The sequence below is a fragment of the Stegodyphus dumicola genome, chromosome 12, assembly GCF_044657685.1.
Source record: "Stegodyphus dumicola isolate Sdum_Otavi_A_Nest chromosome 12, ASM4465768v1".
NCBI lineage: Eukaryota > Metazoa > Arthropoda > Arachnida > Araneae > Eresidae > Stegodyphus > Stegodyphus dumicola.
The window spans coordinates 81,173,808-81,191,568 of record NC_140779.1 but is presented as its reverse complement, the minus strand read 5'-3'; the positions used below and the strand labels follow the sequence as shown (position 1 = coordinate 81,191,568).

Sequence of the window (17,761 nt, the reverse complement as noted above, 5' to 3'; positions counted from 1 at the left end):
AAAAATCAGCGTTATATTTACAAAATTTTCACAGGACTAGTTTCGATGGTTTTACCGAACCACCATCTTCAGCTGCAAAACCGCAAATGAACCAGATAGAAAATAATGATTAGATAAGATAAGAAAGCCTGGACAAGAATAAGCAAGTGGTGCCATCTGTTGGTGAAACCAGAACTAAAACATAATTTCTTTAAAGGCCGAAGGCAAATTTGGATTGGAATTAGGATCGTTAACTAGAACAGAAAGATTTTTATGAATGTGAAATGCCTCTAGAAAATCCAGTTCTCCAAGGGAAGATGTTTTTTGAATAATTTTGGCAGCAGAAAAACTGAAAGTGTGGTTTTCGGACCAACAATGTTGAGCAACAGAAGACTTCTGTGTTTCCTTTTTTCTAACATATGCCTCATGTTCCTTGACGCGAAATTTTAAGGCTCTCTTAGTTTGGCCAATGTAAATTAAACCACACTGGCAAGGAATCCTATAAATACCCCAGGAATTCATATCCGGAATGCGGTCCTTGAGTATGGAACTCGGAATTTTATTGATGGGAGAATAAACAACCCGAAAGTTAGATTTCTGCAAAATATGTGCAACTTTATAGCTAATTGATGGAAAGAAGGAAATGACAACAGAATTTTTATAATCTCCTAAAACAAGAGTGCGCCTTTTAGTGTGTTGAGATGAGAATTTGTTAACTGCTTGATTAATAATGTTGGGTGGAAAGCCCCTGTCAATAGCTATTGCTTTTAAATAATTTAGTTCTTCATCAAGGGCTAGTTTGGAGGAGCAAACTTGAAGAGCACGGAAAACATAGGAATAAAATGAAGCTAACTTTTGTTTAGTCGGATGACATGATTTAAAGTGTATTGGAAGGCAAACCGATGAAGGTTTACGGTAAACCGTAGTACTGAAGTTGGATGTGTTACGTGTGACCAGAATGTCGAGAAACGGAAGAGAATTGCAAGTCTCAAGTTCAGAAGTGAACTGAATAGCAGGATCAATAGAATTCATTGTTGAAAGAACTTTATTTAAATCATCTTTATTACCTTCAAACAGAGTAAAAGTATCGTCCACGTAGCGGAACCATGCCGGGAAGTTTAAAGTTTCAAACAATTTTGATTCATAATAATGCATGTAGATATCAGCCAGGATGGGACTGAGTGGGCTTCCCATGGCTAATCCCTCAGTTTGCTTGTAATATTTATTTTAGAAAACAAAATGTGTTTGTTTCAAACAGAGTTGAGTGAGAGAAATTAGCTCATCAATTTCGATGCAAGAGAAATGAAATTCGCGAAATCTGGTTTCTAGACATCTTAATGCACCCTCCACTGGGACATTGGTGAATAATGATTTTACATCAAAAGAAACCATGAGTAAATTACTAGGAGAAATGTTTTTAACTTTTTTTACAACTCTATTGAATTTTTTATGGTGTAAATGTTATTATTATTATTATTTTCAACTCTATTGTCTAATAGAGTTGAAAATCTAGAAACTAAATATTTAGCTAATGGATACGAGGCAGTACCTAAATTTGATACAATAGGGCGGAAAGGAATACCACTTTTATGAATTAAAAACTGCGATCAAATCTTCGCAAATTATTTCAGGCAACTTAAAACATTTACTTATCCCATCTGTTGCGAATTGTGCCAGATTATATGCTCTTCCTACAATTCATAAAAGTGGTATTCCTTTCCGCCCTATTGTATCAAATTTAGGTACAGCCTCGTATCCATTAGCTAAATATTTAGTTTCTAGATTTTCAACTCTATTAGACAATAACATTTACACCATAAAAATTCAATAGAGTTTGTAAAAAAAGTTAAAAACATTTCTCCTAGTAATTTACTCATGGTTTCTTTTGATGTAAAATCATTATTCACCAATGTCCCAGTGGAGGGTGCATTAAGATGTCTAGAAACCAGATTTCGCGAATTTCATTTCTCTTGCATCGAAATTGATGAGATAATTTCTCTCACTCAACTCTGTTTGAAACAAACACGTTTTGTTTTCCAAAATAAATATTACAAGCAAACTGAGGGATTAGCCATGGGAAGCCCCCTCAGTCCCATCCTGGCTGATATCTACATGCATTATTATGAATCAAAATTGTTTGAAACTTTAAACTTCCCGGCATGGTTCCGCTACGTGGACGATACTTTTACTCTGTTTGAATGTAATAAAGATGATTTAAATAAAGTTCTTTCAACAATGAATTCTATTGATCCTGCTATTCAGTTCACTTCTGAACTTGAGACTTGCAATTCTCTTCCGTTTCTCGACATTCTGGTCACACGTAACACATCCAACTTCAGTACTACGGTTTACCGTAAACCTTCATCGGTTTGCCTTCCACCACACTTTAAATCATGTCATTCGACTAAACAAAAGTTAGCTTCATTTTATTCCTATGCTTTCCGTGCTCTTCGAGTTTGCTCCTCCAAACTAGCCCTTGATGAAGAACTAAATTATTTAAAAGCAATAGCTATTGACAGGGGCTTTCCACCCAACATTATTAATCAAGCAGTTAACAAATTCTCATCTCAACACACTAAAAGGCACACTCTTGTTTAAGGAGATTATAAAAATTCTGTTGTCATTCCCTTCTTTCCATCAATTAGCTATAAAGTTGCACATATTTTGCAGAAATCTAACTTTCGGGTTGTTTATTCTCCCATCAATAAAATTCCGAGTTCCATACTCAAGGACCGCATTCCGGATATGAATTCCTGGGGTATTTATAGGATTCCTTGCCAGTGTGGTTTAATTTACATTGGCCAAACTAAGAGAGCCTTAAAATTTCGCGTCAAGGAACATGAGGCATATGTTAGAAAAAAGGAAACACAGAAGTCTTCTGTTGCTCAACATTGTTGGTCCGAAAACCACACTTTCAGTTTTTCTGCTGCCAAAATTATTCAAAAAACATCTTCCCTTGGAGAACTGGATTTTCTAGAGGCATTTCACATTCATAAAAATCTTTCTGTTCTAGTTAACGATCCTAATTCCAATCCAAATTTGCCTTCGGCCTTTAAAGAAATTATGTTTTAGTTCTGGTGTCACCAACAGATGGCGTCACTTGCTTATTCTTGTCCAGGCTTTTTTATCTTATCTAATCATTATTTTCTATCTGGTTCATTTGCGGTTTTGCAGCTGAAGATGGTGGTTTGGTAAAACCATCGAAACTAGTCCTGTGAAAATTTTGTAAATATAACGCTGATTTTTGTTGTTTGACTTCTGAATTAGTATTTATTCGGCGTGTTATTGTGTCTTAATTTCCAGAATTTATTTGCGAATTTTCAAAACAGAACTTACGTTATATTTCATGTTTCTAGTGTTAAACTAACACGAATTCGAATTTATTTGAACTCAAATCCCAAGCTATTTTATTAAATATTATAAATTCGATTAAGAGTGAACTGATTTGTCTTTTGGTTGCATTCGATTTTGTATTTTTCATATTGTAATATGTACTCAATTTTTTTCATCATTAATGTTCCGTAATGGGATTCTTTAATACAAATATGTTAATATGATTTATTTCGTCATTCATAAGTTAAGAAGGTAAAACTAGTGAGTAATACTTCCGTATAAGGTTCTATTTACCATTTAAGAAGTTGAAGCTGAATGCATTTATTTATAGTAAATAAAACAAATGTATTCTCATTACATAAAATAATGTTGGCTGCATACGGGTTGGTAATAGATTCAATGTGCACGGATCCAATGATAGGTTAATAAAATTTATTTTATCAAAGAAATACTTCAAATCTCTGGAATTTTTCCCACAGAAATACTCGCACAGCTGTTCACAGTATCACAGAGTACAATCAGTAGTTACTTTTCAAACTACTAATAACGTTAAACGCAATGTAAAGCGCATCTAAAGAGAAAGCTAACCCAGAGATACAGTTCACGCTGAACTAAAAACTCCCAACAATAACAATTAAACAACAACTAACTATTGAGAGCGGATTGCTCTCCGGCCCTATGTAGTTTTTAACTAGCTGCCGAGATATGTCTATCTATTTTCTGCTTCTCGAAATTACTGGAAAGCAATATGAGATTCGAATTGCGGTTGCAGCTAATATAGCGATCAATTACATTTATTCATTTACAATACCTATTACGGTGATACAGGGATCGGACCAAAATGTCCCTATATGGTCGCCAAGTTTGGCGACATTTGGCGATTTCTTGCCAAATTACCGAGACACCGAATGTTAAATGGACTTGCCCCTATATTCTTCCTTTTCCGGCATAGTTTGTCTCTTCAAATATTTTTTCTCGTTACATTACACCAAAAATTACAACAATTTCATATATAATTGCACTAAATCATCTATTTATGTAAAGATTCGTAATAATAATTTGCATAAATTTCTTTCGGAAGACTTTTCTATTGCAGTAGAAAGAAGATAAACGTTAACACCATAAATCGACGAATTATTACTATCCAAAACTACTTCGTTAATAAAGCTTCCAAAATGTTGTAAAATACATAAAAACATATTTTGAATTACACGGTTTTAATTAAAAATATTTCTTTGGTTATAAAAAAATTCAAATACTCTTAATCATGTATGTTTAAAAGTGTAGGCCTGCTAATAATGGATCTTAAATCAAAATCGTCAAAAAAATTTAGGCGATTTGAGTGCTATCTTTCTTTTACATTACATGTATCATTATTACACTAGAACTTCTATTGCTGTTTTGACATTCTATTAATACCTAACACAAGTCGTGGACAGAAGCTTCAAGATATTATTTTTAGTCGCATATGATCAATAAAATTTTTTAAAAAATTATTTTAGTACGTTTTATTAAATGCATGAACCTTAAAAGTATACTTTCATATATTTCATTTTGCTTTCTTTTATCGACAGAACACGGAAAAGCAACAAAAAGGAAAATTCATTACTTGTTAAATACATGTATTTTTTTCCGTATTTAGGCGTAAAGTTCTATTCAATCTATTTAAATTTCCGTTTGATTTAGAAATCTGATGTTACCATAAAACTGTTTGTTAATAGGTAAGTTTTCTTATTTTAAAAATTTACAGCTGCTGACAATACCACGGCAACTAAAAATCCAAACGATTTTCAAAAACATTCCAGAGTTCTGCAAAATAAGTTAGAAATTTTGAAAACTTTCAATTGAAAGATTATTTTTCAGCTTATCTGATAGTGTAATGATCAAACTTTTGCGATGATTAATTTGATGGTTAAAAAAGGATTTGTGAGAAAAATCCAAAACCAAACTAAAAGTGTCGAGTTTCAAAAATAAATTTCGTGGGATATTGTGTCATCATCATAAATATGTATGCACTGAAAACGTCAAGAAAATCGGATCTCTAGGATATCAAAAATTAATTTGAAGAATTTAAACAAATAAACCAAGAAAAATTTACCGGTGCTAAGTTATACATTCTTACACGACAAGATTCTTCTACGACAAGATTATTAATAAAATATCCGCTATTTTAACTACTGTTATATTTTTATTTATAAATATTTATAATCAGTATTATAATGACTAATGAAGATTTCCCAGTGGCGAAATGATTGCGATCATGAAGCAACAGATTTCACCCTAGGTACTATTCTCGACGGTTGAAAGGACCACCTCTGCAGCAGCATAAATATAGATTAACTTTCCTGATCAAGTTTTTTATTATAATACTGATTATAATACTGTTCATAAATATTTATAATCAGTATTATAATGGCTAATGAAGCTTTCCCAGTGGCGAAATGATTGCGATCATGAAGCAACAGATTTCACCCTAAGTACTATTCTCGGCGGTTGAAAGGACCACCTCTGCAGCAGCATAAATATAGGTCAACTTTCCTGATCAAGTTTTTTATTATGGTATTCCTTTCCATGTGCAGATAAGCTTAACGTGCTTTCCTTAATTTAAAATTCACAATCCTATTCCTGTCTTTTGATGTGTGGACAACAAAAGGATGAGAAGAAACGAGATAGTAGAATGGGATATTTCTACCATCTCGTAAAAAAAATTAGGTCTAAGGATGTACTTGTATAAAACAAGTTTATTGTTGATAGTCAGATTACTATGTCTGCCGAGGAGAGGACGCATAGTAGCTATTGAGATATTGAATTTCCTGACAGTTTCGTGTAAATGTTGCCGAAAAGTGAGTTTTTTGTCAAGTGTGACTCCAAGATACTTCACTTGATCCGTCCACTGAATATCGTAGTCAAAGAAGATGGGATTAGGCGGAAGGAAGTTTGTTTGTCCTTTTCTGAAAATAATGGCTTTGGGTTTTGTCAGTGTTAACGGCAATTCTCCAAAGCGTCATCTAGTTTTCAAGAAACTCCAAATAGTTTCGTAGAAAAATTTGTACAGTACTGATTGTTGAAGCTTGAGTTAGGATAGCGGTATCGTCGGCAAATAAGGTGATAGTAATATGAGATTCTTTTGGAATGTCTTGAGTATAAATATTGTAAAGATAAGGAGAGAGAACGGAGCCTTGAGGGACACCTGCAGTAACATTTCTTGTAGTTGAGAGGTGTTTCCAATTTTGATAGCAAAAGTGCAATTTTTGAGGAAAGAGGCAATAAGTCGAATAAAGTGGTTCGGAAAATTGAGCTGAATTAGTTTGAATATAAGTCCTTGGTGCCACACTCTGTCAAAGGCTTTGGCAATATCTAAGAAAATTGCGCCGGTAGGAAATTTCCAATTGAATCCATCAGTAATGTAAATGATAACTCGGAGAAGCTGATGATTGGTGCTGTGAAGATGTCTGAATCCAAATTGTTCATCGGGAGTATAAGAGATAGGAGGCATGATTCGATTAATATAAAACAGAATCATTTTTCAGCAATTTTAGAAATTTGACTGAGTAAAATGATAGGCTGATAATTTTCGGGAAAAGTAGAACTTTGATGAGGCTTAGTAAAGACAACACAATTGCATGTTTCCATACTTTTGAGAAGTAAGAGAGTTTGATAACTGAGTTAATAATTTTAGTTAAGCACGTAATTACATAACGTAAGAAACGCCATAACATCCAGTAGAATCGTGAAAGGTGGAATTGAGTGGTCCAGGGCTATTAAGGAAAGAAGATACTGTGCTATTTGACTTTGGTGATATGATCATTATCATATGGGGAAGCATTGGGAGTAAAGGTATCTTCAAGAATGTCAGCGAAAGTATTGGCTTTGTCTTCATGGTTCCATTGCAACCATGAAGTGGAGGAATCTGCTTGAAAGACTTTTTGAATTTACGACCAATGTCATAGAGGGAATTGTCTTCAGTAGCAAGAGTGTTTAAGAAGTTGCTCCACCGTTGAGACTTAAATTTCCTGATATATTTTTAATGGTCCTTTGAAGAGCGTTTAGGTGAGCTGTAATTCTTGGGTCTCTAGTAGATTGCCATAATTTCCTGATGCGATTTTTATATTTAATATTATGCCTGATATTATTGGGAAGAGGAAGAAAAGGATGATTACTGATGAATTTATTGGCAGGAGAACTTAAAGCTTGTTCAACACTGTTGGTAAAATTTTGAGTTTCCGTGTCTAAGGCTTCTTTATTGCTAATGCAGAGATTTCCTGGTATAGGTTTAGTCAGAATTTGATAACAACTACGGATAAACCGCCTGCCAACCACAGAGCTCCAAAGTTTTTCAGCTTCTGACGTCACAGCTTCGACCAGGTAGCAACATAGTACATCTCTTCAACAGTTCGCCATATACACTTTTCGGCATGGTTTGGAATAACTGATTTGGATGGAAGTGATAAGGCAATATTACTACAAACTTGTGAATTCTATACGCATCATCTTAACATCTATAACAGAACAACAAATGCTATGTATTGCTCAGCTGTTACGCACAGAATGAAACTTTTATCCAGATGTCTGCTTCCATGTGACTGCATCAGCTAAGAATGGTTATAATCTTATCTAAAATTTATTTTATTTGCTTTCTGTTTTTGCATTAAATTTTTTATGAAACTAAAAGTATAACGTTAAAGCTTTCGTTGGTTTTTGTTTATTTTCAGAACACTTTTTAATATTTTCTCATTTTATTCTTCTGGTGTTATATTTAGTGCACTTCTTTGTGTTCGTTTATAGTTCATTAGGCTGTGAATAGTAATTTTGTTTATGTGTCAACAAGACGTTTTGTATCATTTGCTTTACTGGACTGTTATAGGTGCTGGTATTGAAATAGTGTCTCGGGCACAATGGCAGGCCCGGCAGCCTAAGTGGACGGTGCCAATTCACCGACAAGTGGAACATGTTTTCATTGCTCACACTGTTACACCGGAATGCCATAATAAAGAAATGTGCTCGGCTAGAATGCGCAGCATGCAGAATTTTCACATGGATATGAAGGGTAATCAGAAACTTGCAAAAATGTTATCTTTTGTTTATTTTATTAATTTTAAAATTTTTTTAAAAGTTGCGAGATATGTGAATGAAAAGATTAATACAATTTATTTTTACATTACGTATTAAATGCATTTCTACAAGATAAAAATCTGTTCAACGCTAAATATTGGCACAATAAAACCTATACAAACTAAACCTATATTTTCCAACAAAGTAATCATTCATAGTATTAAATACCAATCTTTTTTTTTCTTTCCCTATTACGGACACTCACAAAAATTTAGAAGGAAGAAGCGTATTGCCTCCATTCCCGGTAAGAAATAACTTGCCTTGAAAATTTTTTCTTAAGGAATCTTCCAAAACTTGAAACTCATCGATGATCAGGGTGAGATCTCGTAGTAATATTTATTCCTACGTTTGCAAGCGAAAGATTGTGATGTCACTGAACATTGGAAAACGAACCTGGACATGAAAAATTAGATAGGGGAAATAAAAAAAGAATTTTTTTTAGGTATTCTAAATCTATTTATGTCTTTCTCAGTTTATATACGAGTATATTATTCAGGAATCTTTAAATAGAGGTGCACTGCGAGAAAAAAAAAAGGGGGGACAGTTCTGTATCTCCCGTTCTACTGGGCCGATTGACAAAATTCAAATTCTGTTTCTCTTGTCTCGAAAGCGTGACTTAAGACATATATTGCATTTATATACAGCACTGTTTTAATATAGGTATTATGACACAAAATCATAATACCTATATTAATGTATTTAATATATTAATATAGGTATTATGGTTTTGTGTTAATACCTATATTAATATATTAAACATATTAATTATCTATATTTAATATAGGTATTATGACACAAAATCATAATACCTATATTATTTTGACACAAAATCGGACTTTTTCTGAAATGACAAGCTAATTTTTTCCATATTCCTATTCTACGACTTAAATTATGCACCTAAATATTAAATTTTATAAAATTTGGTGCGAAATTTATGGAGAAATTGAAAAATGTATCTTGGCGTACTTATTTCTGTTTACGCCCAGAATAATTCACTTGGCGAACTTCTTAATAGCATATGGCAACCTATTTTCCTTTTCCTTTTTACATTGTGCATAAGCAAGAAAATAAGTTACATCCTTCCTACTTCCAAATAATAGTAGCAAAGTGTCTAAACTACATTTGATGTTATTATCGCTTTCAACAAATATGCCAAATTTCAAAACGCGCCAATATGTAAATTCATGTATATCTTCAGAAATTTTGAATAAAAAAAAATCTAGTTTTTTGCAGGTGTGCCTAGAAGTACATCTGCTTTAAGATGATGTTAAAAATTTTATACTATAAAACATCTTTCGAAAATTTATAAAAAATATTTTAAAATACAAATTTTAAAAAGAATTCATAAAAAATGTGCGAATTATATTTGGTTCAAGCCTAAATTTCGATTCTGGAAGAAGGAGTCAGGTAAGTTTAATAAAAAAAAAACAGTGATTAATAAACATATCTCAAACTCAATTAGCATTGAGCAGCTAATATTTTGAGAGCTAATTTTTCAAAAACTACTCATGCGAATTTTACAAAACTTGGCAGTTTGGCATAATTTGAGTCGTAGAATCGAAATGTGGAAAAACATTTTACAATAATTAAATTTATATATATCACACAGAAGTGAAACACTTAATGAATTATAACAGGAAAGTAATCCTACATCAAGACTGAAATCGAGCTAAGGGAGAATATGTATAAAACCCATCATTCAGAAGGCACCAAGAAATGAAGCAGAGTAATCATCTCTATTATCAGGCTGACTCTGAGTCGTAGAGGCTCTTATAGTACTCTTCAATGTCTAAAATTTCCGATATACATTGACTCAGTTTTCAAGCTGATCATTAGATGAATACGCAGGAAATCATTGATTAGATGAATACGCAGGAGAGGAGGGTTTTCTCTATTTTCGTCTAGTTTATCATATGAATAGAAGTAATTTCTCTGTAGAAAATCAGTTACATGAGAGCTAATTTTCATCCGCTCTCCCATTCCTCTCTAATTAAATTTTAGCACAATGCTTCTGCAGAGGTTTGTGACTAACTTTTGAAAAGATTCTAGCAAAATTTCCAAGTTATATTGAAAGCATTTTTACTATCACATATCAACTTTAATGTTTTAAAATATAATCGACTTAAGGATCGCATATTTTATGCACTTAATTGTTTACCTTGATCCAGTGAACATCTGCTATTATTGATTCTAAAACTGTGCAAAAGATTTGACCTAAATGGCAAACATTTATACCGAGTTTTAAAAAAATTGTTATTGAAGATGAAACTTATTGCTTTATTTGAAATCCTGAGACAAAATTGTAATCATGTGTTTGTGCTGGAAAAATTTAGCCAAGGATAAAGAATCTTCAGTTTTAGAAATCTTGAGTACAGGTCCTGTTAGTGCCTATCCTAATTGAGAGATAATTCATGAGGATTTTGTTTCTCAAAGACAGATGGTGAGCTCTGTATTTTATAAAAACTCAAAGGAGAGAGAATTTAGCACAGGGCTGAGAGTGTATAATCCAATAGCAGGTTTCTGTTGCACAATAATCCCCCATCAAGACTGACATCAAGCGAAGAAAGAATAGGCGTAAATTCTTTCTTAATAAGAAAAATTCAAGACAATAAGAAATGAAGTAATGGAATTAACACATCATTGAGCCACACATTTCGTTTCTCAAAGACAGTTTTAGTACTCTGATTACTGATATCTCTGATAGACTTTGAATAGATCATTCTTCAAAATGATCACAGGAAGAATACAAAAGATTTGAATTTAAATCTCGACTGACTATCAGAGCTTGAAAATCTGAAAAAGTAAGTATTGCTTTACTAGAAGGCCACTCATGACTTTCTGTTCTATTGTAGAAATCATTGGGAATTGGGAGACTCCTTGATTCTCTAAAGACACTTCAGTTGCATTTAATTCTAGGGTAATATACACTAGCTAGTAAATACTTGAATATCTGTGATAGAAAAGAAAAAGAAATTTATTTATATTCAATAGCTGTTACAGTCCTCACTAGCGGCATTAACAGCCTCACCCCTCTGAAGCACGTTTTACATAAGTCCTTGTATGGCGAATATTGGCATTTTCTTCCACTCGTCTTGGAGAAGACGTTAAGTTCCATCACCGATATTGGACGGTTGTTGCACCCCTTAATTCGGTGATCCAACTCGTCCTAGAGGTTCTTGACAGCCTTCAGGTTTGGGCTTCGAGCAGATCAGTCCATTCTGTTAACCCCACTGTCACTATGCCAATCCATGGTCGACCTCGCAACATGACAGCTGGCTATGTCGTGCTGAATGTAACTTTAGTCCAATCTGTAAAACTGCCACAAAGTAGAAAACACATTGTCATGCAGACGAGTTCAGTAGGCGTCGGTGTTGAGTTCACCATGAATTTTTAAAAAGGATCAGTCCATATAAGAAGAAATAGCCCCAGATCATAATTTCACCTCTGCCGAACTTTACTGTGGGCCCCCAATGCATTCTGACAGGAGGCTTTCTCCAGACAGACGCCAGAGCTAGATCCTGTCATCCGAACGGTAGGTGGTGAGCCTTGATTCTTGGCTTAGAGAATTCGTTTCCATTGATCAATAGTCCACTGGCCGCCTAGCCGGCATAGTAGCCAGTGACGTTGATCGCCGTAGCGATAGGCCCGGGTTCGAATCCCAGAGAAGGCATGGCATGTTTGTAACTGTCCATCCCTTCATAGAAGGCAAGGGAGGCCACATATTAGGTATTTCCATAGTGAAATGGATACCACTTCTAACCCTTATAGTGGTGCAAAGGTAATGGCTATTATATAAGGCGCTCGCCCATTAAAAAAATAGTCCACTGTCGGCGTGCTTTGCACCACGTTAATCGATCAGCTAAGTTGGGCTTTGTAATCAAAGGCTTATGTATAGCAGCATAACCACGAAAACGAAGCAGATGTGCTTCCTTACGGATAGCATTCATCGAAACAACACTCCCGGTTGCCTGTTGAAATTCCTGGAATGTGTGAGCCATCGGCTGCTTGCGGTTGTGACGTATATCAGGAACGCAGATATCGGCATTTTCATGGGTGTCCAAATACTTATTGGTAGATATTGTATTAAACTTTAAACTAGAGGCATTAGAAATATTGTTTGTACCATGTATTCTCGTTGAAACGTACTATGAAATTTAAAGTTTGGTAGCTGACAATTTTATTATAAATAATTACAGTCTATTCGTAAATAGATCTGGTGAATTAAAGATATTCTAACTTTCTATTTCTTTTTCTAGAATTGTAATAAATGATTTGAAACTTTTGTGACATTTATTTCAGGATGGTCAGATATTAGTTATACTTTCGTAATTGGTGGCGATGGCAGAGTTTACGAAGGAGTAGGCTGGACGCGCCAAGGTATTCATACTTATGGATGGAACTCAAAATCGCATGGTATCGCTTTTATTGGAAATTATATGAATGTAGAACCTAACAGCCAGATGCTAAATGCAGCACGACGACTTATAATCTGTGGAATACAACAGGTAAATGTTACAGAAATATGTGAAAGATAAAAAAACTATAACAAAAAAACGCTATACAGGGGTAATTCCTAATTGATTCTAAGAGGAACCTTTTATTTTTACGTAAATATCTCTAAAAAAAGGATGCATACTAAAATTGATAGCATCTTTTAAATTCGCAAAATTTCCAAGCCTACTAATTTATCTGAAGCAAAATATTTTTAAATTACTAATTTAAATAGGAATACTATAATTGTTACCAAAGTGAATTCAATTGTTAAAAAGATATTTGTTAGATGAAACAAATCACTTTATTTATTTATTTTATTACCTAAGACTAGAAATTTTCTATTGATTTTATTTTCTATTGATGATACTGAAATTGAAAAGCTCATTTTATAATTGACAACATTTTAAAATGAGAAAGGTACTGTAATTATAGCTCTTTGGTTTGGATTGGAATGGATTAGACTGGATTAGTTGATTACTGCCGCTCAGACAGTATAGACGTTAGGGAAGCCGACTGTGGTAACGAAGGGCCCGAGTTTCGAATCCCGAAGAAGGCATGGTTGTAACTGTCCGTATCTTCATAGGAGGCAACAGCGGCCGCCTATTAAATGCCTCCACAATAAAATGGTCACCATTTATGAACTTTGGAGTGGCCAGTGCTCAACAGACAAGTGCCTGCCATTGGGTTAAAAAAATTATTTGATTACGGTAGAGCACATTACGTCTATCTATGTAACGAGATGGAAGCCTTCTTGGAAAAAGTTTTAATGAAAACTGACTCAACATACACGTGCATTCAACTTACACGTGCGGAAACGAAGAAAACGTACTACACACTGATCTCACTCATCACTGAGATCAGTTTCAAAGATCTACATTCAGCACTGTAGATCTTTGAAAAATGACGAAAAACATAAGTTTTTTAAAAAAAATTTTGCAGTTATAAATAATACAATGAAATCAATGTTGTCCCTTTATTTTACAGCCTATTGTTTGTTTCCCTGCCATTAAAGTATACCAATTTTATCTTTAAAAAAAACCAAGGACGACGAATAAGAATAAATTTCTTTGCTTTAAATTAATAATAATAATAAGCTCTAAGTATATTTCTTTATCTATCATTTGATACATTATTGTATTTTTAAAATATTAAATTATTGAAACCCCAAATCATTTTTTCTTTCTCGCTTGTTCAGCAGCAGTCGAGACGGTAAGACTACTGGAAACTGAATAGCTTAATTTGCGTTAGAATTTTATTGAATCTGCTCCCTGCAATGGATGTTTTGTAGCTTTCTTCGGGTGCAGTGATCGTACTAGTAGCCGAGATTCAAATTCCGGCAAACGGTGTAGTTGCAAAAGCGTATTCTTATTTTCTCCGTGTTAAAAAATATGAGCCAGTTTCCTTTAAAAACGTTTTCTAAAAAAGCGTCCTTCCTCATTAAATAAGTAATCCTCCCGCGCTTTGCCATAATCCAAATTATGAAAATTATATCAAATCCCCATTTTTAACATATAGTTTCCCTTCGAATGCCTTGAGCTAAGCTTGTGTAAGGCTTCTTTCGTTTTAAGTTATATTGTAGCGTTTTTGCGATAATTGATTAAATGAATAAGTAAATAAATTCCCTCCTTGTTTACATATTATATATATGTATCAAGAGATAATTAATTGCAAACTTCGTTATTTCAAATTTAGAGGCAAATGTAAAACATTCGATTTGTGATGCTGCTTTAAAAGTGAATAATTTTGTTAACGCTTTCCTTGGTTACCATATTTTCATACATTTATGTGGAAAATTAATGTTTATCTGCATGTACGGAAAAAGAAGGACTACAATTACCTCATTTAAAACTGTTTATAATCTTCAAGTTCTTCTTTACATTTGTCTTTATATAACATGCAAGATCTTCAGTAAATCATTGTATGATATACATTAGATCGTTGCTTAAAAATTGTTCTAATTTTCAAACATTGCTTAAAGATATTTTAGAACACATGAAAAAAGTGAAATTTATTTTATGATCTAGAGCAGGTTTTCTTAAACTGGGTGTCGCGGGACCTGCAGCAGGAGGTCGCCAAAAATTTTAGCAGTTTTGATATTTCTTTAAATTATTATAATAATTTTACAATTACCAAATATTGTTACACAATGTATCTGAAAATAGATAAAGATAAGACAATACAGACAAACAAAAAACGAAAACGTTTTGGCTCATTCTTTTTATAATATAAACGTTCATTTTCCTTGCACGTGACGCTGTCATTTCGTCTGTCACTTATTGATGGAGGTCCCACAAAATTTTTGTAAATAGTATGGAGTCCTGGGGGTAGAAAAAAAATCTCAATGATAAAGGGGGTCACGACTGAAAAAAGTTTAAGAAACCCGGATCTAGAGTACAGTTTTCTCAAAAATATCTTTAAAAGCGTCAAGATTCTCAGAAATGTTATCTAAAGTTTTACAATTATGCTCATTTTTAGATTTCCATATCCATGTAATTACTTTCTAATTTTGTCAAAAAGGAATAAAGGTTTAATAATTCGTATAATTTAAGTATTATTAATTTTATTTTCATTTGAGAAAGAAAGCGATGACAATACATGTACATTTCATTCAAAAAACGTAAGAAAAAGTGCTATTCAAAAGTTCAATTAATTATGATTTTATAAGAATATTTTCAAAACGTAAAATTTACATTAAAAAGAGAGATTTTCGATTTGTTGAATTGTTCAGAAGTCCCAAAAAACATATTTTCATTTTTTTTTAATTTTAAGCCTAATATTAGAAGCGCGGAATAAAATTTAATAGTTTTAAAATAATTTTTTGGAAAACAAATCTCGATTTGAAACTTTCAAAAGAATTCAAACTGGACAAAAGTACAGAAAAAGAGAACATTAGAAGATTAACCTTGTTCCGCAAGGTATATGACCTTATCCATAAGTTAACTCTATGCTGCAAGAATATTGGAAATAATTCTTTTTTCCGTTAGGGCTGGCACAGCATTCGGTATTCAAGCTATTGCAGCGAAATGGCTGTCTTCAGCATGGAATAAAGTTGCAGTTTTTTTAAAGATGCCACGAATAGAGTTTTAAATATCAACTGGAAAAGTATTGAGTATTTTCGGAGACATTTTGGTTTGATTTGGTTTATTTGATTATGGCAAAGCATACCTGGACTATCTGCCTAAGAAGAGGGATGCCTTCAAGGAGGACTTTCTAAGAGAAATGGCTAGTATACACTTTGTACATGGAAAAACCCAAAGCGTCCATGTAGCCAGCCCGTTCGCCTGAGATCGGGAACTACTAGTGTTTAAAGATTTTTAACGCTCGGCCGCCGGTCAGCCCACTTTCAGTCAGATGAAAGTCAAATTATTCGTTCTAGGATACAATTAACAAAAAGAAGGTAGAATCATAATTAAACTTAATAGATCATAATGCAATAAAGATGAATTAAGGCGATTAACATGCGATTTACAGTTAATTCCGTATCATCTAGCTGACTTTATGAGTACTCAAAACTTTAGATCATATGATATTGAGATTCCTTGAATTTTTTAAAAAAATAGTTCTTTCTTCTACGCATAACAGTTCATTCTAGTTCTGTCCATACTGTTATGAACTCTATTCTAGTTGTATCCAAGTTACAGGATTATTAGATACTTCGTGTTTTCAAGAAAAATAAGGTTAAAAAATTCCATTAAATGTGAAGAATTCTATCTTACTAAGAATTAATGAAGTATTTCATCATATTATCGTATATTTTTCTGTGATAATTAATTTTTGATTCTCGCATGAAGCCATGGCCTCAAAACTTAGAGAATTCTTCCTATTTTATTAGATGTTTTTCTTAGGAAGTTACATCTTGTTTGCCAAATTTCGCCAGAGGGAGAATCATTTGGCCACTGAATGTCCTTCACTTGAGTCTGCGTTTTCGTTCGTTAAGATTATCTGAAAATAGAAGTATAATGTTTTCAAAAATTCAAGAGAGGATTACAATCAAACCACTATCAGAAAATCAAAAAGTAATCATAAATCTGTTTACCGTACAACTTCTGAAAGCAATGAAAGAACGTAACAGTAGTCAACAACGCTACTGATATTGTGCATGCTATTTCAAATATCCTGAAGTATCTTTTATTATTCACTACATATTTATCTACCCCTCTTTTTCTTTTAAAATTCTGTTTTAAGAAATAAAATTAAAATAACAATAATAATAAAAAAAGGTTTCAGAATTTAATGGTTACCCAAAATAGTTTGTCGAGGTTTTCGCAGTCTACCATTCTGCTGACACTCCTTCCTACTAACTTTTAGCTTTTTTAATTAAGCATCATTTTCTTCGCCCTTACGCATATTCAATTGAACAACAAAATTACAAAACTTTTAAAAGGGGCATAGCAGTATCAATATTCAGTTTTTTTTAACTAAGAAGGCATTACAAATTTTTTTAATTATTTTTATTACTAACGTTTTGTATGTTTACTTTATTTATTAAGTATCGTGTTCTTGGCGCTAGCGCTGCATGAAATTCAACAGTAAAATCAGAAAATATTTAAAAACAGTATATTTTTATAATTTCCGATAGACAGTCTCGCGCACTGGAAACTTAATAATCCTGTAAGAAATGTTCTTATCCTGTACGAATAATATAATGAATCTTGTAAGAAACTCTCTGCCAGAAATGTTTTTGCCGTACAGTGTTGCCACCGCTCGCTTTAAAATCGTTGATTTTTTTCATCAAAAATTCGTCAAAGGTTTACGAAATACGAAATAGATAAGAAAACACATTTAAAATTCGGGCATCCAGGTGCCTGAATTTTGGAGGACGGTGGAGGACTACGTTATTCAA

At 33.2% G+C, this 17,761-nt stretch overlaps 1 protein-coding gene across 5 annotated transcripts in view; it reads left to right on the top strand.

Annotated features, from left to right (window-relative positions):
- The window catches only part of LOC118203848 (peptidoglycan-recognition protein 1-like), a 109,356-nt gene that overhangs the window by 13,960 nt on the left and 77,635 nt on the right, over positions 1 to 17,761 (top strand). For all 5 annotated transcript variants that reach the window (XM_085806645.1, XM_085806641.1, XM_085806644.1 and 2 more), the window contains exons 3-4: positions 8,177 to 8,359; positions 12,724 to 12,929. In XM_085806645.1, the coding sequence (XP_085662771.1) occupies positions 8,177 to 8,359; positions 12,724 to 12,929 (389 nt within the window). The remainder of the gene's footprint in view (positions 1 to 8,176; positions 8,360 to 12,723; positions 12,930 to 17,761) is intronic.